Here is a 24,949-nt window from a genome sequence, read left to right as displayed (position 1 = left end):
AGTGTGTTGTGCCCTCCCCTGAGGGTGTTGAGAAATGCGAAGGCGAGGCGGAGCCAGCAAATGTAGAAGAGGCCCAGGTCCGTCCCCTTTTTTGTGGAATCTGAGTGAGCCCTTGCAGGTTTTGCTTCTCCACTCTAGAACCGGGTAAGTGGTTTTAAAAAGTCCCCTTTAGTTGTTCAGGCAGCGGATCTCCCCGCCGCTTGTCTACACAGCAGCTGCGTTTGATTGTGGTCGCGTTCGCTCCTGGAGAATCTGAAAAAGGAGCTCGTGGCCGCAGACCTTTCCCTCTAGGGGCTGCTAATTCCTCATCCGTAAATCACGCAGGGACTTCACTTGCCCGCCGCGAGCTCCCAGGCCTGGTCTCCAGTGAGGTCTGGGTTTCGGCTGCAGGCCGCAGGGCGCGTGCGCCCGGCTCCCGCCGCCGAGCCTGGGCTGGGGCATGCCTGCTCCGGAGCTCCACCCGCCCGGTCTTAAGTCGCCTCTGCCATCAGAGTTGCTGTCTTACTTTTGGAGAGAAAGGCCTAGTTTCTTTGACCGCCCCCCCCACACACACAACTACCCCGGGGACCCCACCTAGAATAATTTTCAAAGGAAAAAAAATTACAAAACACTGCGTAAACACGTTAGCTGTTCACTTAGTTCCAAGACGAAGCTTATCTCAGCGACCAGAGAATGCGTTAATGATTGAACGATTTAAAGGCTGAAGTTTGGACTGCTAGTGGAAAGGTTGTGCGATTCCCACTAAAGCCGCTGGCACGCACCGTGTGTCTGGTCAGCAGCAGCAAATCCCTCTGAGCTCTTCCTGAGCAGTGGAGAGCTGCCGGCCTAATTCCATCCAATCTTTACATCCAAGAACCTGGAGGGGTTTAGAATTATCTATTCAACTACTCCTCCACCACCCCCTTTTATCAGAAGTGGGCACTGAGGTCCAGACCAGGGAAATAACCTGACAAGGTCACACAGCCAGGAAGAGACTTTTTTAGGCTACTTTTAGTTTTTTGGTTTTTTTTCTTTTTTCCCCATTTGTGGCTTAAGGCTAAAAAAAAAAAGGCTTACAGGAGTCATTCTTGATCAACAGCAGCACATTTCGTAATGATGATTCTCTTTCCACGTTTTTTTTTTTATGTCTTTCCAGAAATTCTTATTTAATTTTATTTATGCTCTTCTCTCATAGGTGCCCTTGCTTTGGCTTTGTGACTTGATTTCTTCATTCTATATTAAAATATAGTTCTAACATTTTCCCTATCCCTTTAGTTTTTATTTAAACCAAACAGATTGAAACAAAGCATAGAAAAGATCACTGTTTGAGAAGGAATTTTAAATTCTGTATTTCCTACATTTCCAAAGTATGCTTGGCAACTTTTTATAGGTCAAAAGTATAACCAAAAATTAATCCAGGGCCTCTAATTTAAAGTTTATACTTGACGAATAGAAAAATCTGTTTAAAAACACTAGCAAGGTGGCAGGCCTGCTGACAGGCAAAGATTTAGCCTGAATAATAGAGGGTATTGCATGCTGGCCATGCTGGGAAGCACTCCCACCCTGTGTTGCAGTTAATCTTCCCAAGGATCCTGTGCTTGGGAGTACTGGCCCCATTTTACAGATAAGGAAATTACTAGTTTTCCTAATAGAGTCATGTCCTGTGTATCACTACTGGATCCTCCTAACTTACAGACATTTGGAAAATTTCACACTCTGAGGAGATGCATTAATCATAAAATATGTAATCCTACCTGCAGTTCAGTTGAATTTCATATTTCTAGCTCAGCCTCTCTCACTATCATCATTATAAGGTATATTTTTAAGAAGTTAAGGGTCTTCTATGCCAACCTTTCAAAGGGTAGGATGAAAAGGATTGTATAGTAAGGGAAAAAAATCACCGATCAACATTTAAGATAGAGGGCTTGGGTTCTAGCTCTGCTGCTGTGTGACCCTGGTGAGTCTCTTGACCTCTGGGAATGTTTTCGCATCCATAAAATGGATGGCGATTTTATTTCCATTTCTGCATACGATTAAACGGTTGCTTTTCTACCTATTGTGAAAATAATTATACCAATGGACATAAAAGATGTGCTTTCTAGAAGAAATCAAGGTATTAGGGGCTTAAGAATTATAATTACTATTAGTGTGTTGTATTATTTTATTCTTTTTATTATTCCTTTTGACATATCACCTTATATATTATGTATTATGAAGCAGATGATGATCCTGTGGGTAGTTGAAGGGGTTTTCAAAGACCATTTGTGCAAACTGGAGCCTGATCGATCTAGTGGTAAAGGCTCAGTGGGAAATGAGATGGACAGAAGCAAAGTAGAAGACAGCGCTGTCAAGATTATGCCCATTTTCCTCACACGCTCTGTAGGATAAGATGGTAGTACTAGGCAAGGTAGCAGGGTCTTCTAAATCCAGTATTAAGGATGAGAATCCTCCTTTGTTCTTTTCTCCCAGTTTAGCGGATATCAAAATATGGGGGAGGGGTGTATGTGTTAGATAATTTTGACAGATCCTATTTCAGGGTAATTTTGCTTTTCTTACTGCTACAGTTCTTTGAGGATAATAATGCTGTCTGCTGGTGAAAAGATAGATGCAAGTGCTTGGAGGAAATAAATAAGTAGCAAATAGGCAGAAAGTGGAAAAGGAGCTACAGATCTTACCTGATGTGTGTAGCTGTGTGGGGGAATGAGAGCGCGGAGTGAACAGGAGCTAGGAGAGGGGCTGGGGCATTACTCTTTGCCCTTTGTGTTCTCTGGGGTTGGCACAGCACCTCACTTACAGTTAATGTTCAAAAAATACATGCTGAGTGAATAACAACCAAAGTTTGATAGTAATGTTTTGTTTAAATGATTCTCCATACTGAATTCTTTGAGCCCAAGGTCTTGTTTTTATAATCTGAATCCTGTAAATATTGTTACATAAAATCAAAAGTGATTATGGAATTATAGAATCAAGAGTATTTTAATGAATAAGAAATTGGAAAGGAGAAAAGAGAGGGGAAAGGAATCATGGTACCTACTATATATAGGAGTAAACGTTCGTCAGGTTCAGTGCTCGATGCTTGCTGTGTCTCTAGCACTGTAGCCCTGAGTGGGAGCCCAGTTTTCAGATGGAGAAGCACAACAAAGTTGACTGCCTTGCCCAAGGCCATCTGGCTAGTAAATAATAGAGCTGGAATTCATACTAAAAGCTGTCAGATTCCAAAACCCATACTCTTTCCATAACAACGTACTGACAACAAAAAGGGAAAAGAAAGCTGTGTTCTTATTTCCAGAATGGAAAAGTCTGAGCTGGGCAACCTTGTTTTGTTGTGGTTGTTGTTGTTGCTGCATTTTTTTCTGTTTTATTGTCTTTATAGTTTCACTTTATTGTCTAAGAAAAATACCCAGCCTAATTGAAGAGTTAGATAGAAATTCAGTAGTGAGACTGCTGGTAGGTATGGAGTAACTGCCTTTTCCTGGTCCTCATGCCACATAGCTGTCACCCTCAGGGACTGCCCAGCTGCTCTAAGTGACCTTAGGTTTATGTCTTCTGCCTGCTTCTGCCCCTTGTATTTGAGGTCTGCCCTTCAGGACATGTCATTGCTAAACAGCCTTCTAGCAATGGACAATTTACTTTCTCCTCTGTGCTGGGTACTACATGGCATCGCTTAAAATAAAGGGTTTTAAAATGATACAACTTTTGATTAATTATATCAGGAACTTTCCACTAAAAACACTGTCAAAATGCTTTCGATTACCCCCTGTACTTGGAGTGCCATTTTATAGTTCGCACATGCTCTGTTCTGAGTAGCCCTGTGTTGAGCTTCAGTATAGTAAAAGTCTGAATTCTTTCATCTCAAGTCCTAGTTTCTGCAACTCTTTTTGATCTTTCTCCTACTCATGGTTGATGAATATGATTATTCCAGAAGTTAGCAAGGATGTTCTGGATGGTGGAAGAGTCTAGCTAACTATTTGGTGTGGTTAATTTCAAGAAATTGTGATAACCCACAAGCAGAATTATGGAGATAACAGCCAAAACCGTTTTGTTACATCACTGTAGGTATGGAACATTTCCATAATTAGCTATTTTTATATTCAAATGTTCTTTATCTTTTCCTAGAGTTTATTTTAACTCTGAGTTTTCATTTCAGCGATAACAGTGGTAAAACAACAACAACAATGGTAGGACAGAAAAGTCAATTAATTGTAAATGACCCTTGTAATTTATAAAAGATGACATACAAAGCAGTGTTTTTAGTTTTTAATATTTTCCTCCTTTCTTAAAATGAATGAACTTCATAAAGCTAAGAGTTTCACCGTTGATAAATCTCAAAAACTTAATGTTGAAAAGAAAAAGCAAGTTGCAGAATTAAGTACAGTATGATCCAATCTAAATAGAGTTCGAGAATATGCAACACAATAGCACATATTGTTGGGTGAAGTAGTGGTAAGACATCGTGCCTGGGAATGATGAGCACTGAGTTATGGTAATAATCACCTCTTAAAAGGGTGGGCCAGGGATGGGTTTGAGGGTGGGTACAGAAAGCTTCAATGATACCTGTAATGTTCTAGGTTTTTAAAATGTTAAGATTTATTAAAGCAGGGTGGCAGGTAAATGTGTTCATTATCTTCTTAATGTTTCTTTCTATATATGAAATATTTCATAATCTAACAGAAGGTCTATTTCTCTGATGTTAATAAAACTTAACAAATTTCTAAGATGTGGCAGCACAAGCTTACACAAAAAGAAACCTAAGATACTGTATCATGCTATGTCTAGCCAGATGTTTTTGTTTGCATGTTTGATTCCCTTGTGGAAGGACACTGAATCCCTGCAGGAAGTAATATCAAGTATTTTGCTTTGTAGCTGAAGGATTTGTAAGATGAAAGGTCCTTAAACATGAAATGAGATCTGTGTAAGCTCATGATTTAAATTGTTGTTTGAAAAATTGTTTGATCTGCCCCCTCCAGGGGAAAAAGCATAGTGATACAGCCTAGATACCATATGACAGTATTTTTTTTTTTTCTTGGTGTCTAGATCATCATGGCGACTGGACAGAAGTTGATGAGAGCAATTCGAGTTTTTCAATTTGGTGGACCAGAAGTGCTGACACTCCACTCAGATATTGCTGTACCAATTCCGAAAGACCATCAGGTGGAAATAATTACCTAAAAACAGATAATAATTACACTGAGTGTGAGTCTCCAGGACATCAGGTTACTGTTCAAAAGAGGCAGACTCACAATAATTTGTAGAGACACTGAATTAGGACAAAGTTTATACTGATGATATATGTGAGCTCTGACAAAGAGAGCCAGCATAATTATAACAGTGAGGTAGATCTATGAGAACGAAAAATATCTTGCTATAAGAACATTTTTGAGCTTGACATTCGTCTGTGCAGTGCAATAATTGAATTTTTCTGCATGGAGTCATAAGTAGTTTTGAACAAGTTATTCTATTACAAACTTTCATGATTTCTATTTTGTGCACAGTAGGAAAATCATTTTCTTCTGCATACATGCCCTTCTATATATGATTTAAGAGAATTTAAATGAAGAGTTTAATCATTTCCAGTGACTTTAACAATATACTTTCTCATTAAAAATTATGTATTTTTATTACTGCACCTTCCATGACTCCCAAGTCTCATTTCCTTAACGAACCTTCAACCTTCTGAGAGTTTTTACAATTTGGCCATAACCTAACTTTAGAGATTCATTTCTTACTGCTCCTTCTCAATCGTCTGTGCTGTAACAAGCAGCATTATATGGTTTCCACAAGAGGCCCTTTTATTCCTTCTGTTTTTGCACAGACTATTCCTTCTACCTGAAATATCCTTTTCTCCCATTCTGAAATAGCATCTCTTCTTCTTTTAGGGCCTAGCTCAAATGCTACTTTCTTTGTAAGGCCTTCTTTGACTCTAACAGCAAAAGTAATCATTATGTATTATGTAAGGTAAAATTAGCTTCTGTGGTAGATGTAACCTCAAAATCTCAATGGTTCAACAATAGAAAACTCTTTCTCATTCACTAAATTCCAAAATTCTAAAACATCTGTGGGTAACTCTCTAAGAGTGATTTATGGACCCAGCCTTCTTCCATCGTGTGGCTCGGCCACGTTCAACGCCTCTGTCTTCTGAGGTCACATCTATGAAAGGGTGGAGGCACGGTGTGGATAGCCTGCAACATCTTTGTGGGCCCTGAAAGTGGCTCTGATCACTTCTGTTCCCATTCTGTTGGCAAAGGCTCAATCCTAAGGCACCAAGAAGTAATGCTCTTCCCATGTAGCGGGAGGGGGAGGCATTACATACAGGTTTGTGTCCCACATCCTCTTAAGTATTTCCGCTACTGTTTTCCTAAAATGTTTTTAATATAGCACGTAATAAGCCTTTCTGTCTTATCTTTTTTATGTATATGTTGGTTTGCAAAACTATAATGTGAGTCCGTTTAAGGCGAGGTTTTCCCTTCCATTTTTAGAATTCCCATAATCAGTAGAGTCCTAGCATAATGCTGAATAAATGCCTAAATGTTCTGTGTGAACTAAAATACGTTGTCACTGCAGGTTCTGATCAAAGTCCACGCATGTGGTGTAAATCCAGTGGAAACATATATTCGTTCTGGTACTTACAGAAGAAAACCAGCCCTCCCCTATACTCCTGGATCAGATGTGGCTGGGGTAATAGAAGCTGTTGGAGATAATGTATCTACTTTCAAGGTATTACATTTTAAATTATTTCCGTTTTGGCTTAATATTTTTCTTAAAATATTGTAACATAGCTTTAAAATGTGTCGTTATTTAAGTCTTTAAAAGGCCCCGTTACAGATAGGAGTGCCCTTGCTGTGATGAACACTGGCTGTTGCATATGTGTCGAATTACTGCATTGTAAACCTGAAACTAATATTACACTGTCTGTTAACTAACTGGAATTTAAATAAAAACTTAAAAAGAAAATGAAAGGTCCCATTACACAATTTCTGCCACTTGGGGGACTCCTCTATTCAAAAAAGAGATTGCCTTTTATCTAGAGGCCTTCCTCCTTTCCATTGTTGGGCACAAGCACTGGGTAAATTCCGTATCTTCACATCCTCACAGATTTCAACTGTGATCCTTTTGATGTAGCAAAAATATGTAAGAACAGAAAATAGGCAAGGAAATTATACTCTTTTCTAACTCTCAGTAATACATAAGCCAACATAATGTTTAATTCCTTTTATAAATTTAGTTTCATAAGATAAAGGGAAGGCCAATCCTTTTGAATAATAAGTAAAAGATGAAAACGCAAGGTCAACTATACATTTTTAGAGCTCTGACTCGGATCAAGGTGATTGAGTCAATGCAAATGTTATGATCGGGGCTTTTGCTATTTATATGCCAAAAGAAATCTAAAACATAGCGTATTCATGTTCTAGCATATTTCCTCATAATTCCTTGACCTGCTCCACTTTGGCGGCACATTTACCAAAATTGGACTGAGACAGAAGATTAACGTAGCCTCTGCGCGGGAAGACAGTCAGACTCCTACAGCTCTGCTCTCCTCAGCCCCCGGCGGTCTGGCTTCTGCCCCCATCGCTCCACTGAAATGATTCTTGCTAATGTCACTAATGGCCTCTCTATTGCTGGAGTTAATGGGCCCTTTTATGTCATTATCTCTCTTGACTTCTTGGTGACATTTGACACTCTCAGCCACTTACTTTTTCTTAAAAAATTTTTTTTTTCTTCAGCTTCTATGACATCATTTTCTCCTGTCCTCTTCCCCACTTCCTCCTGGGCGTTGTTTTACGAACTTCTTTTTCTCAGAATGCGCCTCAAATTTCCATGTTGGCCAGTGTTCTCAGACCCTCTTTAGACCTCTGCTTTTGGTATTCTGTGCCTTCTTCATGATGCTCTCGTGCACCCCCATGGTTTCCGTGATCACGTGATACCTTCAGCTTAGAATTATCTACATAGCTGTGGACCTGTGTGTCTAATAAGGTGGCCACTAGTCGCGTGTGGCTACTTAAAATTCATATTGACTTGAAGTAAAATAAAGAAGTCAGTTCCTCAGTCACACCAGCAACATTTCAGATGCTTACTAGGCCCCCTGTTTCTAGTGACTTCCCTACCGGACAGTGCTGATAGAGAACATTTACATCATCACAGAAAGTTGTGTGGGACCCACATAGTCAACGCTTGGTAACCTCATACTCAGTGTGTCTAAAACCGAGCTTACCTTTTGTCATATCAGATCTGCTCCTCTCTTATGTGACTGTCTTGGTGACGTCTGAGGTTTCACTCCCCCTCGCTCAGCTTTCCCTCGCTAGGATGGTTTTCTCTCTCGTTCTGTGCCCACTGCCTGGAGTTCAGGTTATTCTGCCTGGTCCCTTACCTGGGTGTCTGTAACGGGTACTTAACTTACCCTGCCCTCCTTCCTCCCCGAATCTATCCTTGCTCCAGAAGGGGTGTTTTCTAAAATGTAATTGATTGTTGTATAGTTTAATTGTCACATTAGTTGTCGGAGGGTTGCTGAGAGTGCTTATGTGGTGAGAGAAGACGCTTTCCTGCTCTTTTCTACTGTCCTTCCATTCTCATCTCCGTTCCTGCTCTCCCTGTAGTTCATTTTTTAGTAATGCTGTTCTTCCCGCATACCGCATGCACTTCCTTCTCTGTCTTTGCTCATATTGCTTCTTCTGCTCGGCAGAATTCAACTGAAACTTAGAAGCATAGGTGCGGGGACTTTTACCCTCCAGCTTTTAGTTCCTTTTCATTTTATCTCTGAGACTGTTACCTTCAACACATCAGACTAGTTCATCATTGGGCACAAATGCTAGTGGTTCCTCAGCATTACCCCTGCCACTGCTCCTTTGTTTGCTTTGTCTCCTTCACTCATAACGACTTTTCTCAGTTCTAGTTTTCAAAATCTTGTCCAATGCCTCAAGACCTACCTTAAATATTAGCTTCTCAATGAAGCTATTTTTGATTCCTTCAACTTAGCAATAATTCCTTTCTCTTCCTGGTACTTATCTTTGATGGTTTGTCATGTTTTCTTGCATTGTAGTTATTCTTATCCTTTCCTTTTCTCTCTTCTAGAGTTTAAGGTGCTTTTGATGGGGGAAGTTGTTTTGTTATTAATATCCATCACAGACCTGAAAGTCCTGCTTTCCATAGTGAATTCTTAGAACATGTTTGAATTATATTTCAATCTGTGCAACATCTTTTTAAGCTGTAAAAACTGGACTAATCTTAACACAGTCATATTTGACCATTTGCGAGTGGCACTGTTTAGCAGTGATGCTTGTCTTGGACTGCTGGATGCCTTTTGAATCTTTTTAGTTTCTGTCCCACCATATAGTGCTATTACTTTTTTTAGATATTTTTATAGGACATATTTAAGTATCCTGAGAGTTACTGCCTTAATGTTTTGCTTATTCCAAGGAATATTTACATTTTTTTCAAGAAAGAAGAGTTCGGGCAGGTGTTCGTAGAGACAGTCTGACTTCCCTGGCGTGCAGGTCGTATCAGGCAGGCTCTAACTCTTGCTTCGTGCCTTACCTCACCTTCAGTCATGCATCTGCTTTTCACTAGCAAGGACCCAGCAGAGTTTACTGAGAGTTTATTGTGTTTCTGGTGCTGTAACAAGTGAAGAAGCCTGTCCCTGTTCATCTTGCTGTCAGGATCCAGGCATAGTTACCTGCTCTTGGTGTATGCATAAAAAATGAGGGAGAGAATGCAGGGGTGAAGAAACTTAGAGGAAGGATTTAGAACAGGTATTTGACATGTGCAAGAAACCTTACATATTATGTGTTTCTTCTTCCTAGTATTTTGGAGAGAAAAATAGTTGTATTAACTGCCATTTACTAACTGCTTAATCTGAGCAAATTATTGAACTTCTTTGTCCCTCAGTTTCTTCATTTGTGTAGTGGAATTAATCTAAAGTGGTGATAATAAATGTAGTTACCTCATAGGCTCTTGAGAAGATCAAATTAGACAATACTCATTAGACACCTAATACAGCGTCTTGCACAGTAAGCTCTCTCAATAAAGGTGTGTTGTCTTCTCATTATACCATTCTGGAGGTTCTCTTTCCTTTCCTTTTTTTTTTTTCTATTTTCCTTAAGTTTTCTTCTTGGTTTCTATTAATAAAATATTTAAAAACGTTCAGTATGTTGGGGCGCCTGGGTGGCGCAGTCGTTAAGCGTCTGCCTTTGGCTCAGGGCGTGATCCCAGTGTTCCGGGATCGAGCCCCACATCAGGCTCCTCCTCTGGGAGCCTGCTTCTTCCTCTCCCCTGCTTGTGTTCCCTCTCTCTCTGGCTGTCTCTCTCTAATAAATAAATAAATAAATCTTTAAAAAAAAAAAAAGTTCAGTATGCTGAAGATATTTTTATGAGACCCTAAGATGTAGAAAACAATATATAAATACTCATTTGTTGTTATAAAAGTTGCATTATATAGGATTATACCCATTTGGCATCATTTTTAATCCCTGGTGCATTTGTCAATTGATTGCTTTCCCCAGAAAGGCGACAGAGTTTTCACTACCAGCACCATCTCTGGGGGCTATGCTGAGTACGCTCTCGCAGCAGATCACACTGTTTACGCACTGCCGGGAAAACTGGACTTTAAGCAAGGAGCTGCCATCGGTATCCCATACTTTACTGCTTATCGAGCTCTGCTCCACAGGTAATGACACACACGGTCGGTCAGTCATACAGCCAGTATTGCCTGCCTTCCTACCATGCGTCCATGTCTCTCATACTGGGTTACTGTTTAGTTACCATTAAGCATTTATAGAGCGGAAACTGTGCTAATTTGGAAGATTATTCTAATCACTGGGGATACAAAGAAGAGCAAAACACTGTCTTTGTCTTTAAGATTCTGACAGTCTAGTAAGAGAGACAGACATAAGAATAATCATAATTGATGCATAATGTGGAAAGTACAGTGGTGTAGATGCACGTAGGGATTTATGGCATCATAAGGGATGTAACAGTGGTGCTGAGATAGGGCTTCCTGCCAAGATGTAAGGCTTGGATTATTTTAAAGTCATGGTTCAAAAATCTTGTTATCCAGCCCTAGAAACTAATTGCTGCAATTCAAAAATACCATGTATGGCCCTGCCCTAGACCCACTGGTCAGTTTCCATGGCTGGGATCTGAGAATTTATATATCTGTATATTTTTTTAAAGGTTTTATTTTTAAGTAATGTCTGCACCGAACATGGGGCTTGAACTCACAACCCCAAGATCAAGAGTCACATGCTCCACCAACTGAGCCCTCCAGGCGCCCCCCTGAGAATCTATATTTTAATGAGGGAGTTATCCTGGGGGGGATAGCTGGAAGGGGAGAGGAAATTCTAGACAATGGGAATAGCCTGGTATCAGAGGGGGGAAAATCATGATATTTAAGGAGAGCTGTAGCAATTTGGTTTTGTTGGATAGAGGATTTCAAGGCAAAGAGTTGCATAGAATTAGGTTGGAATATAGTAATCCTTTAATAAATATTAGCTGTCACATGAAATAGGTAGGTTTCAGATTGTAAAAAGCAAGATGATAGAGCTCTCACACTGTTCCTTAAGGGATTGGGGTCATGAAATGTTTTATTCAGCAGAGTGATACTGTCATATGAGTGTTTTATTAAGATCACCTATCAGCTATGATGGATTTGATGACAGGAATGGAGAAAGAGATCTTAAACGAGTATCTTTTAGGCAAAATACTTAAGGGCCAGAGCAAGGGCCATGGTAGAAAAGCGGAAAGGGAAGGACAGGTATTAGAGGGTAAAATCAGGTCTGTTTGGTGACTGTTTGCATGTGGAGAATGAGAGAGAAGACAAACTTATGGAGACTTCTATGCTCTTTAGGTTGGATAACGTTTAACTGTGACAAAGAAAAGAAGGAAAAAGTTTCAAAGGGAAGCTTAGTCCAGTTTTGGAGTTGAACCCAAGATAGGCATCATGATGGAGAAGACTAGCAACCTGTTGGGTAAAAGAATCTGAAGCCTAAAGGCTAAAGATGTCAACATGGGGCTATTAGCCTGGGCGTGGGAGTTGACTGGATGAAAATGACTAAAAGCCATCAGGGAGTGAAGAACAGTGGAGCGAGAATAGAATGTTAGAGAACATCACCATGTAGGAGTGTAGTCAGAGGTAGGGGACAGAGTCCTAAGAGACCAAAGGCAGCGTTTGTCAAGGCCAAGGGCATCTAGAGGTCATGGTGTTTGTTAAACCTCTGTTAAGTTCATGGTCTTTGAGGACAGGAAGACTTGGGTTACAGTACTGTCGTCTCCTACTACCAGCCGTATAACCATGGTCCAGTTACTTCCCTGTGTCAGCTGTAGTTTACTGGTTTGAAAAACGTGAATGCTTATAGCACCTCCTTCCTGGGTGTGGTGAGAATTCAGTGAGGTCGTACCTGTGAAGCTCAGTGCAGAGTCTGGTGCAGAGTAAGTACTGCATTGGCGTTGGCAGTGTTAGGGGCAGTAGCTGATGTTGCTTCTAAGAAGGGAAGCTAGCTGTCAAATGCAGCAGTGAGGTGTGTTTGGAAAGAAAAAGAACAGTTGGGCTTAGCAATTAGGAGGCGATTGGTAACTTGAGTCAGGTCACTTTCAGTAGAGTGGTGACGCAGAAGCTTGATTGGAGTGGGCTGAGGAAGGAGGTAGAATTTGGTTCCTCGAATGGGGTAGTTAGGGAGGAGGGAGTAGAAGAGTACTTGAGGAGTTTGTGGGGACAAAAGGTTGGACGGGAGTTGAATATGTTTATAGCTGAGGAAAAGATCTAGCGGAGGGAGCAATGGAAGGTTTAGAAGAGAGGATGGAGTGGCAATGGCGGGATGGAAAGACTTAGGACATATGTGGAGAGACTGGCTTCAGATATCAAAAGGACAGCTCGTCTGCTAAACCTAGGAGAGGTAAAGATGGTATAACTATGAAGAAGTTTGTGGGTAGAGTGAGGTGGAGTGTTGAAGGAACACGTATGAGATTGCCTCACCTTTCATAATTTAAATGGGAGGCAAAGTGATCTTTTGAGAGAACTGAAGTGGCACCAAAATGCATGGTCACGTGATTTATTTATTATTATTTTTTTTAGTACTTTGCCATTTGGGTAGATTATCAAGGAAGTTAGATGTTACATTAATCCAGGGCTGGAGTGTTAGTGGCAGAATGGAGTAGCGTGAAGGAAATGAGAGCACAGAAGAGGAAGAGAGAGGAGCTGGGGTAACCTACCATGGGGTCTAGGCTGGTTAGTGTAGGAAACGGGGCCAGCAGCAACAAGTGGGCAGAAATTGAGCAATCCAGAGACAGCAATCTGTGGGAGGTTGAAGGAACGATTTTGAGAGAATATGGGCTTACAGAATGAGGATAGGCGATTACTGTCATAGCACTAGTTATTAGGGTCTGACATTTCTCAAGGAGAGTGGTTGGGGGTGGTAACCAGGTTCCGCCTTGGGAGAGAGTGGCTAAAAGGGAGAATTCAGGAGTTGTGATTCAAGGTTTTCTAACCAGGGAATATTGAAATATTTTAGATTAGGGCTAGCTTTGGGGTGGAAGAGAAAGCCTGTGTGCCAGATACTAATCTTCAGTGATTGGGAAGAAGTATGGAACAGCAGCATGGAAGGCCAGGCCAAGGCTCGAGCCCCTGCCGTGAGCCCCAGGGGTAGATGACTGTATTAGTCAGGGTTGTCCAGAGGAACGGAACAAGAGAATGTGTACGTACTTATGTACGTATTACATACATACATACATACATATGTACAGGGAGAGAGAGAGAGAGATTGATTTGTGGAGGCTTGGTGAGTTTGAAGTCTGATAGGGTAAACTGGCAGGCTGGAGACCCAGGAAAGAGTTGTAGTTCAAGTTCAAAGCCAATCTACTGGCATTATCCCTTCTTTTCTCCAGAAGTAGTTTTTGTTCTCTTAAGGCCTTCAACTGATTGGATGAGGCCCTTCACAGAGACATCCAGAATAATGTTTCACCAAATCCTGGCCCCATGGCCCAGCCAAGTCGACACATAAAATTTAACCATCACAATGACTCTGTGCAAGGGTAGAAGGATCAGAGCAGTGGGGTCTGGGAGAGGATTGGCTTGGTTTTTCACCACCCACCCCAGGCCCAGTGGTTTAGGAGAATGTGCTCTTAGTGTTCGAGGGGTTGTTTGTAAGATTCTTAAAAGAACCGTTATTGGGGGGCGCCTGGGTGGCACAGCGGTTAAGCGTCTGCCTTCGGCTCAGGGCGTGATCCCAGCATTGTGGGATCGAGCCCCACATCAGGCTCCTCCGCTATGAGCCTGCTTCTTCCTCTCCCACTCCCCCTGCTTGTGTTCCCTCTCTCGCTGGCTGTCTCTATCTCTGTCAAATAAATAAATAAAAAATCTTTAAAAAAAACAAAAGAACCGTTATTGGGGAAAGTATTTCATATCCCGTAGTATGACATTAGTAATCCTACTCCCTTACATTTGTATTTTACTTTTTAAAATGTCAAAGTGTTGTGGTAATAGTTACCTTAGTTTATCATTTCAGAGTCTCCATTTAACTCACTGCCCTCGGTCCTCTTATCTCTACACACGAGTATTGGAAGAAGCTTCATTTACTGCTCATAATTGCCATTTGTCCGCTGTTGGTACACAGCCTTGAGCACGAGTCTGGGTCCTTGTGTTCTTACTCCCAGATTGAACATCATGTCTGTACTGTGTGTCCACCCCTGTTGTTCTGGGAAGTAAGAGACCCTCCCTGAGAGTCAGGTCTGGATCACAGAAGAGCTGCAGATTGGGACATTAGCACTTGTCCATCTGGAATAATCAAGCATTTCCTATCTGTCTTGTTGCGTATGCCTTACTTTCAGTATAATGGAAAAGTAGTCAGATGAACCAGAAGTAGAAAGAGTATGTCGTCTCACCGAAGAATCTAGACATATTTTGGTGTGGCGTGGAAACCTTTGTGACAGGATTGACTGTATTTTTTGCTCTCGTACCACTGCAGACTCAGCACTGCCCTCTGAAATGGGGGCTTCGAGGCTGCGCGGCCTGATGTTCAAAGGCATGGAGAAGGAAACGTGTTCTTAAATCATCTAACTTCTGTGTTTCCTTGGGCGTTACCCTGGGTCACAGAATCAAGACTGGGCCATCATAAGCCTGTTTTGACACACTCTCCCTGGGAAGGAATGAGAGACTCCAGTTCTCTAGGTCCAGCTGTTTCGCTTCCCGTACCTCCAAATTCTGTAGCCTCCCAGATGTGCTACCAGCATCCAGCACTGTGCCTGGCACATAATAGGGTCCCATTAAACGTTTGTTGAACGAACAGACGACTTTCATGTTTTCTTTTGTCTGTGGTCCTGAAGAACCCTCCTTTGATCCTGTGAAGCTTGGAGAGTATTTTGGGCTGTAGAGCAGAATGAGTTTCCTGTTTGGGGAAGTGTTAGCTGCCCTCAGGGTAGAATTTCCTGAAGAAGAATGACACACACCGAGCTTCATTACCTTCAGAGTGACATGACGAACCTTGCCTTCTTTTGCAGTGCCCGTGTGAAGGCTGGAGAAAGTGTCCTGGTTCATGGGGCTAGCGGAGGGGTAAGTATTGCTTTATTTTTAAGTTTATGTTTAAAGGAGCTTATGTGTGGGGGCTTCACATTATATTTCTTTTCAGTCATTTTTAAAAGCCAAGTTAATAAATATAGTCAGTATTTGTATTCAGTAAATATATTCCTTTCTGTAGTAAATCTTCTTTAAATGCTATCTTGTGAAGGTGATGCCTTGTCATTAGTTTAGCATTTCTTGGATAATAAATTCAACAGATCACCCCATTAAAAATGCATGTATTAGGTGTTCCACTTGTTTCGGGTGCGGACCAAAATAAACTGGCTTTGTTTTTGCCTTCAAGTAGCATATGTCGTAAGAGTATTTATTTAGAATTTTAAACAGTTTTTTAAAGTTAATATTAATTCCGTATTCCCTTAGATAAGGAGACGAAGGCTCATTAAAGCTTTACCTGTGTTGCCCCAGACAGCGCTGCAAAGCCGCATTGAATTCTCAGACCCTTCTATCTCCCTTCCACGGCTTGCCTGCTGCGCTTTGATGGCATTCATGGGATGCACAGTGTATAGCTGTGTCCTTAGCACCACAACCCATGGCTTAAAATGCTAATGGGGGTGGGGGGGGGTGCTGGGAACTTTAATATAAGCCCTTCGGTGAAATAACCCAACACAGGGCTGTCAGAAGCTTCTTCAAGAAACCGGCTGTCAATCTGCCTCTGAGGAGCTTAGAGGGAAAGTTAGAGCTCGGAGGTTGGAATTTAACAAGAAATCCGCATGACCTCTATCCTACATGTAGAGGCTTTAGAAATTTTGGAGATGAGATTTCACATTTTTAAAATACAGGGCCTGGGGCGAGATGGCTCACCTTGAGGAAGCTGGTTAACCCTTTCAGAGCATCGTGTATTCCGCCCAGCAGTTGAAAGAAGTAGCCTATTAAATGGCACATTGTTCCTGGAATAATGAGTGGCATCCTGAAAATGTGAATTTACCTCTAAAGGTGGCCAGGTAATACAGAGCATTCGGCCCATTGTGTTTCCGTTACTTCAAATAGATGAAGCACAAGGTTCCGCACTTCGCCTCCCCTCTACCTCAGACAGATCGTTTCTGAAGGGTTTCACAGATCAGAGTCTGTACTAAAAAGGCTGAGATTGTCTTTTTGGGGCTTGAGAAAATATGACAGATATACCTTGTCAAAAATTCCATTGCTAGCTTCACCAAAGAGGCTATTTTTGGGTTAAATTAAATTTAACCCAAAATAACTAAAGGATCTGTCAAGCTTGCATTTATTTAAATTGCTTTGGCTTTCAGAGAGCTAACCTGGTGCTCTGTATAAAAGGGAGAGGTTTCAGTAGGAAGAGGAGAGAAGAATTTAAAGAAAATCTCTCTCTATTCCCTTTACCCTCTTGTAAAAAGCCCAGTCACTTCACCATGATTTTTTAAATTTCTTTTTTTTTTTTTTAAGGTAAAATCCACACTGTGCTCTGAGCTGGCTGAGTTTGTTAAATCCTCGGCTGGCAGGGATAGGCTGGCGGCCTGGTGTGTGAAGCGCTTCTGATCCTTCCTTCCCTACCAGAGGGAAATAGCACTGGGTTTTGTCTTGCTTCTGTTTGTAGTTTCTGTCCTCATTTAATTCAGATTCCTCTGGGATTATGTTGTGTATTTAAAATGGTGTGGAATTTATGAACACAGCTGTTAGCCAGATATGTTGGTGAGGAGTGCCCTATTTTAGTGTCAGCAAAGTAAATAGAAGAAAAATAGTTGACACATAATGGTATATAATCTATTGAAGCACTGTTGCGGGCATAATTGTTGACAAGAATAGCATAGACAGTACCTTCGGAATAGCTATTAAGTGCCTCTTTAACGTAGAGCAGAAGGAGCTATACTTACATTAAATCTTTAGTTTAGATGTAGTTTTATTAGAGGCCTGTTTTTTTTTTCAATTTAAAGTAGCAAAAATCAATAGTGCTATATTATGGAGTATATTGTATTTCCTGGAATTGAATGTCTCTCTGACTCATGAGACAGTGAGTCCCAGGCGTTTGTTTGTTTGTTTTGGTTAAATCAAACAAATCCCTGCCAAAACCCAGCTGAGTTCAGGCTCATCGCTCCCATATGCCATACAATCTTTAAAGTCTTATTTCAGGCCTCGGAGTCTGTGATTCTGTTACAATTTTAATCAGTTTCTATCATTTTTCATTTTAATTCTTTTCTATCTTTCCCAATCCATAATGATTTTACCTTCCTCTAAATCATTGGTTATCAATGAGTGGTGTTTTGGCATCATCCCTCCTCCCCCTTGAACATTTGGGGCAGTGTCTGGGGACATTTTTGGTTGTCACTAGGTGGAGGGGTTTTGGGGTCTAGTGGGAAGATACCAGACATGCTGCTAAACACCCTTCAAAGCACAGGATAGCGCCCACAACATAGAATTGTCCAGCCCCAAGTGTCAGGGCTAAGTTTGAGAAGCCCTGCTCTGAATGTATGTGACACTTACAGTACCATTCATGTGGCATGTGATCAAACATAGATTTCCTAGTATTGCAATTTCAATAACTGCTTTTATCTATATTCCTTATATGCTTTTATTTCTCCTTTATCCTAAGCATGTGTATGTAGTGATCTAGTGATTTCATGTAATCCGTGGCTTTAAATACCATTTATAAAGTGATGAATCTCAAATTTATATTTCCAACTCTGGACGCTCCCAAGTCTACGTGCATATTCAGCTAATTGCCGCACATCCTCAGTTAAGTGAGCGATACAGCTCAGCATTTTCAGAGTGAGCTCCTGCAAGGCCCTGCACGCCCCTTTGCCCACATATTGCACCATCTCCCATGTGCCCTGCCCTCAAGCCGCATTGACCTTCTGTCTGTCCTCTGAATGCCCCAAGCTCATTCACATGTCACCAGGTGAGCCATGGCCATTCTACCTACAGCATTCTCCAGCAGCCTTTCCAGATCCTCACACGGCTCGCCCCTCACTCGCTCAGGTCTCAGCTCTTCAGAGTGGCCTTTCTTGGTGACCTCACTAGTCCCTCTCCCTATCTCCAATAGGCTAGGGTTTTTTTTCATAGCACTTTTTCTTTTCAGAACTTACTTTATTCATTTAATTTGTTTGTGTGTTTATTATTTTCCCCCTTTCTCAGAATATAAGTTTCCTACATGAAGTACCATGTCTAGCACATAGTAAACACTCAATAAATGGTCATCCTAAAGGTGAATGAATTAATTTGCTCATATACCTATCCCGCCTAAATAGTGTCACATTTTTCATTTAGTATTTTATATATACTGTTAAAATATGAAATCAGTGAGGAAGTTTTGAATATCTTTAAACCCTCTCCCTTCTGCTCAAAGTAGATGCTAAGTAAGCATTTTGATACAGTGGTTAAAAGCTCAAGCTTTACAGACTGAATTGGTCCAGCTCTGTGATTTGGCTGTGTTCCCATCTCTGTGACCTGGGCAAGTTACTTGTATTTTATAAGCTTCAGTTTTCTCATCTACGGAATATGGACAATAATAATATCTACCTCCTAGGTTTATTGTGAGGATAAAATAAAGCAATGCATAGAAAGTATTTTGTGTGGTACTCGACACATTATAAATGTTCAATGAAAGTTATTGTTCTTATTTCTTCATTTAGACTCAAAATTCTTAAAGGATAGGGTAGGACCTAGAAGAACCTTAAGTTTATTACATATATTTAATAAATATTTGCAGGGATGCAAAGAATCTAGAACTAGGCGTTTATATTCTGTTTTTCAGGTTGGACTGGCGGCATGCCAGATTGCCAGAGCTTATGGCTTAAAGGTTTTGGGCACAGCTGGTACGGAGGAAGGACAAAACCTTGTTTTGCAAAATGGAGCCCATGAAGTCTTCAATCACAGAGAACTTAATTATATTGATAAAATTAAGGTAAAATTATTCTACAGTATTATAAAAGTAGATTTTATTGCTTTGGAGACTTACTTTTTTGTAAGTTCTTTTTTCTTATCAACCACTCTCTTAAAGTTTTCTTCTTTTTTTTATGCTTATGTGGGTTTTACAGTTTTAATAAATTGAAAAGCAGAGATGTCTAATTCAGAACTTTACGCTCATCTGTTCAATGAAAGTTAGCTATTCATTTAGACTCAAAATTCTTAAAGGATAGGGTAGGACCTAGAAGAACCTTAAGTTTATTACATATATTTATATGTATCAAATAAAACCTAGCCTTTCCAGAGTCCTACAGCTATAAAAATTGATACTCTTTAATGTAGTCACATTTTAATTAAAGTCACAGCTTTGTATTTGGAGTCCTGAGGTGTTCCTTCTTTTTTTAGATTTATTTATTTTTTGCTTTTTGCTTTTTTTTAATTATTTAAATTCAATAACATATAATGTGTTATTGATTTCAGAGGTATAGGTTTGTGATTCATCCGTCTTATATAATACTTAAGTATCAGTGCTCATTACATCACTTGCCCTCCTTAATGTCCATCACCCAGTTACCCCATCCCTTCACCCCTCTCCCCTGCAGCAACCCTCAGTTTGTTTCCTATGATTAAGAGTCTCTTATGGTTTGTCTCCCTCTCTGGTTTCGTCTTGTTTTATTTTTTCCTTTCTTCTGCTATGATCCTCTGTTTTGTTCTTAAATTCTACATATGAGTGAGATCATATGATAATTGTCTTTCTCTGACTTATTTTGCTTAGCATAATACCCTCTATCTCTATCCACGTCGTTGCAGATGGCAAGATTTCTTTTCTTTTGATGGCTGAGTAATACTCCATTGTATATATATACACCACATTTTCTTTATCCATTCATCTGTTGATGGATTTATTTATTTTAGAGGTAGAGCGAGTATGGCAGAGGAGTGAGAGGGGCAGAGGGAGAGGGACAGAGAAACTCAAGCAGACTCCATGCTGAGCATGGAGCCGGACATGGGGCTCGATCTCATGACCCTGAGATCATGACCTGAGCTGACAAGAGTCAGACATTTAACCGACTGTACCATCCAGGCGCCCCCACCTCTTTTTGATATTGGTAGACATTGTGAAATGATCACCACAATAAGTCTCATTAACATCCATCACTATACATAGTTACAAAAATTTTTTCCTTCTGATAAGAACTTTTAATCTACTCCGCAACTTTTAGATCTATGATACGGTATTATTAACTATGGTCGCCATGCTGTACTTTTCATCCCCATGACGTATTTTTTTTATAACTGGAAGTTTGTACCTTTTGACTATATTTACCCATTTCACCCAGTTCCAACCGCTTGCCTCTGACACCCACGAGGTTTTCTTTTTTTTTTTTTTAAAGATTTTATTTATTTATTCGACAGAGATAGAGACAGCCAGCGAAAGAGGGAACACAAGCAGGGGGAGTGGGAGAGGAAGAAGCAGGCTCATAGCGGAGGAGCCTGATGTGGGGCTCGATCCCATAACGCCGGGATCACACCCTGAGCCGAAGGCAGACGCTTAACCGCTGTGCCACCCAGGCGCCCCCCACGAGGTTTTCTTAATGTAATTTCTGTTGGTGTAATTTTTCAGTGGAAGGTGAGGTACCTATAGATTACAAACTGGATCTGTCTAGCCTAGGGAAGACAGTTTATTTGTTAATTGGATGCCATGGAGGAATAATCGTTACCTCTTCCAGAGCAGTGAGGTAGGCTTTAGTTAGTTGTTGCATATATTCCTTTGCTAGAGCAGAATTCAAGCAGATTCTGAAGTTCTCTGTTCGTACTGTAGTAGCAATTTATTAAACACTGATTAGTTTGCTAAACCTCAAATCACTTGCTTATGTTGAGAAAGACTTAGGATTTTCCAGGTACTGATTACTGTGTAACCTCAGCCATTACAAATTGAGGAACATATGAGTGAGTTTATTAGCACTTAATCATCTTGCCAAAAAACTGATAAAGCTACTCCTTTGTGTATGTCTAGGAAACCTAGAATTAATTGAATATTCACTCCTGATACCATCATCTGGAAGTATTTACAAAGATGAAAAATGGCTAGTTGTTTTATTTATTTATTTTTTTAAAGATTTTATTTATTTATTCGACAGAGATAGAGACAGCCAGCGAGAGAGGGAACACAAGCAGGGGGAGTGGGAGAGGAAGAAGCAGGCTCATAGCGGAGGAGCCTGATGTGGGGCTCGATCCCATAATGCCGGGATCACGCCCTGAGCCGAAGGCAGACGCTTAACCACTATGCCACCCAGGCGCCCCAGCCAGTTGTTTTAAGAATATGTTTTTGTTTCGCAGAAATCTAACTTTAAGACCCTGAGGTCTTGTGGCTGCTTTCTCTTCTCCTAGCTCCTTCTGCTTAAGTCTCTCTCATTCTCCAAATCATTACCTTAACCGCTTATCAAACCTGTCACCCCCTCTACTACCACACTTCTTGAAAAAGCAGTGAGTACTTACTCCTTTTACTTCCTTACCTCCCATCAGCGTCCACTGCATTTTGCTTGTCGGAGGTCACTGGTGAGCTCCTAATTAGCTGTGTGATTTTGGGGCAACAGCTGACCCTGACCACATCTCCTAGAAGCTGGTTCTCTTCTTACTTCTCTGACTTCATTTTCACTCCCCTGCCTCCTCATATTACTTAAAGGTTGCTGTGCCTTAGGCTTTCCCCTTGGGTCGTACCTTCCCTGGTGCTAGACCTTCCTCCTGGTCAATCTCGTCTACGCCCATGGCTTCGGTCTGTGCCCGCATCCTGCTGATCTGTCCCTGGCCTGTGTTCCCTTGCTTCATGCCGTCATCCTGCTGGATGTGGTCACTCATCTGCTCACCCGAGACAGACCCACGTTTCATTCTTTATTCGTGTCTTTTAATCACTGCTCTTCTCCCTGCCTGTCAGGTCAGTCACCTCCCTCTGTCAGTTTCGACTCTGACATGCCTTTCAAATATGTCTCCCTCTTTGTTCTCATCTCTGCTGTGACTTAGTTCGTCTCATCTTCTCCAGCTTTGTCTGTTATCTATAAGTGACCTAGTAGACCCTTCTGTCTTCAGTTTCCAAAGTTATTTGTTTATCCTTTAAAAAAAAAAAAAATCTCCAGAAATAACCAAAATGGAAGCTCCATGAGGGTAGGAATTTTTGTCTTTCTTGTTCTTTGCTGCACCTTCAGTGTCTAAAACAGGGTTTGGCGTGAAAATTTGTTAATGAACACCTGCCCCCCAAAAGTTGAAATGTTTAACATAGTATTCAATGCGTGTGCCCAGTCCATAGCAGTGGACAGTCGCCTCTCTACCTCTTCCCACTCCCCCCCGACCCCAGCTTCCCAAACACATGCCTCAGCTCCACTGGGCTACTTTCTTTTTTCTTTTTTTTTTTTAAAGATTTTATTTATTTATTTGACAGAGACAGCCAGTGAGAGAGAGAACACAAGCAGGGGGAGTGGGAGAGGAAGAAGCAGACTCATAGCAGAGGAGCCTGATGTGGGGCTCGATCCCAGAACGCTGGGATCACGCCCTGAGCCGAAGGCAGACGCTTAACGACTGCGCCACCCAGGCGCCCCCACTGGGCTACTTTCTAATCCCGACTCGGACTCGCATTCCATAGCTCTTCTGTTTTCTCTTTCTTCCGCCTCATGAGTAGCTTCTGCTGGCCGCTCTTCCTTCCTTTCTGCCTAAAGAGCTCTTGTTCATTCCTCAGGGCCCGGGTCCTCATCTCTGTGGAACTTCCTCTGATCATCACAGGTGATCAGAGTTATAGCTTTGCTTTTCTCTATAACCTAGAGTTTGTTTCCACTAGCGCAGCCCCTAGCCCATCCCATCACAGCTTTGACTGCGGTATGTTTCCGTCTTTCTGCTTAGCTTTGTGTTGAGCTCGCTGTGTCCATCTTTGAATTCCCAGTACTTAACAATGCCTGTCACAGGTGTTCGTTTTTTGTTGTTGTTGTTAAATAAAATGGGTATTATTTAAGAGAAGAGCCAGTTTTGGATGTTGCAAACCAACATCTCTGAAAACCCAAAAGAAAAGAAGTAGTGTGCCAAGCTGACTGTAAACCACCTGGGACAAAACTGAGTGTACAAAAAAAAAAAAAAATTCTGCAACACCAAACAGCCAATGATTTTCTTCTTTTGTTTTTTGTTTTTTAAACAAAAGTGGAAGCTTTTTTGGGATTTGGGATTTGTTGTTTGTGTCTCTGTGAAAATACATTTTGAAGACAGAAAATTTTCAACTGAGGAAAAAGTATTTTATAGTCAAGTTGAGTCAAAGCACTTGAAATTTATTTAGTATAAATCTTTATCACTTTAGATGTTGTAACTGGTACCTTGGAATTACATCAACACTGTATAATTAGATCATTTAAAAATTTGTAGTATTAGTCTTAAAAATGTAGCATTTTATGTCATTTGAAACACATTTCTGTAATATATGGGACTGTGATAACTGTTTTACAGTTTTTTTACTTGTTTTCTTATCTTACTCTGCATTCTTTTTTATTACATAGAAATCTGTTGGTGAAAAAGGAATTGATGTGATCATTGAAATGTTGGCTAATGTAAATCTTAGTAATGATTTGAATCTTCTGTCCTATGGAGGACGAGTAATGGTAAGTATTTTGGTTTCTTCTTACCACTTTGAAGCTTTATACCATAATTTAATACTGTTTTGCAGTAATCTATAACTACAGTCAAGTTGTTTTTCATCCTAGGTTGTTGGCAGCAGAGGTCCTATTGAAATAGACCCACGGGACACCATACCAAAGGAATGTAGTATAATTGGAGTTGCTCTCTATTCATCAACTAAGGTAGGAAAAGAAGTGACTCTGATTTTGATAACTTAAACATTGATACAATTTGCCTGGTCAGGCAGGCTAAAAGTTCCAGGAGATGTTAAACTTAGTTATCTGACTGGATGGGTATGTTAAGGATTAGTCACTACAAGATAACTAGGGGGATGATGTCATTTATTTTCCAAGGCAAGACACTTTTGAGAGAGAAAGGACATACTATTAGTATTTACTTCAGGTCAGTGGGTTTTTTGGAAACCAACACTGCCTCAGACAAATTGGCCTTATGGTTCCTCTATAGAAAACAGCTTTTTCCATAGTTCTGGACGAGTGACAAAAGCCGCGTATTTGTAAGGAACTGTGTGCTCTTAGAATCTGAAAATTTTTAATGCTTCTGAAAATTAAGTCCTGTGTTCTACAAAAAGACCCTTTTCTTTCCCTTAGGAGGAATTTAAGCAATTTGCAGCGGCCATTCAAGCTGGAATGGAAGTTGGTTGGTTGCGACCTGTAATAGGTTCTCAGTATTCACTGGAGAAGGTGGCCCAGGCTCACAAAGATATCATCCATAACAGTGGGACTAGTGGGAAAATGATTCTTCTCTTAGAATGATTAATTCTTTCATGTATTTCCTCTGCAATTAGAAGTTTCCTGCCCCAGTTTTACCTACACTACCTTTGCTTTAATCAGCATTCATGTGATTCAGTGAGTTTCTTATATTAAAAAACAAGATTTATAATTTAGA

General features: G+C 40.8%; 1 protein-coding gene across 1 annotated transcript; it reads left to right on the top strand.

The window, feature by feature from the left end:
• The first annotated feature begins 5 nt into the window (after positions 1-5).
• On the top strand, positions 6-24,949 carry CRYZ (crystallin zeta). Its single transcript, XM_045802012.2, has 9 exons — positions 6-144; positions 5,014-5,130; positions 6,541-6,693; positions 10,473-10,636; positions 15,460-15,511; positions 19,242-19,391; positions 23,926-24,027; positions 24,130-24,225; positions 24,652-24,949. Exons 2-9 carry the CDS (start codon positions 5,020-5,022, stop codon positions 24,814-24,816), a joined length of 993 nt encoding a protein of 330 aa, XP_045657968.2. The 5' UTR covers positions 6-144; positions 5,014-5,019; the 3' UTR covers positions 24,817-24,949.

The sequence above is a fragment of the Ursus americanus genome, chromosome 12, assembly GCF_024610735.1.
Source record: "Ursus americanus isolate L20-20 chromosome 12, mUrsAme1.1.p, whole genome shotgun sequence".
In the NCBI taxonomy this organism is placed as follows: Eukaryota; Metazoa; Chordata; class Mammalia; order Carnivora; family Ursidae; genus Ursus; species Ursus americanus.
The sequence above is the reverse complement of the archived record's forward strand: the minus strand, read 5'-3'. Positions and strand labels throughout refer to the sequence as shown.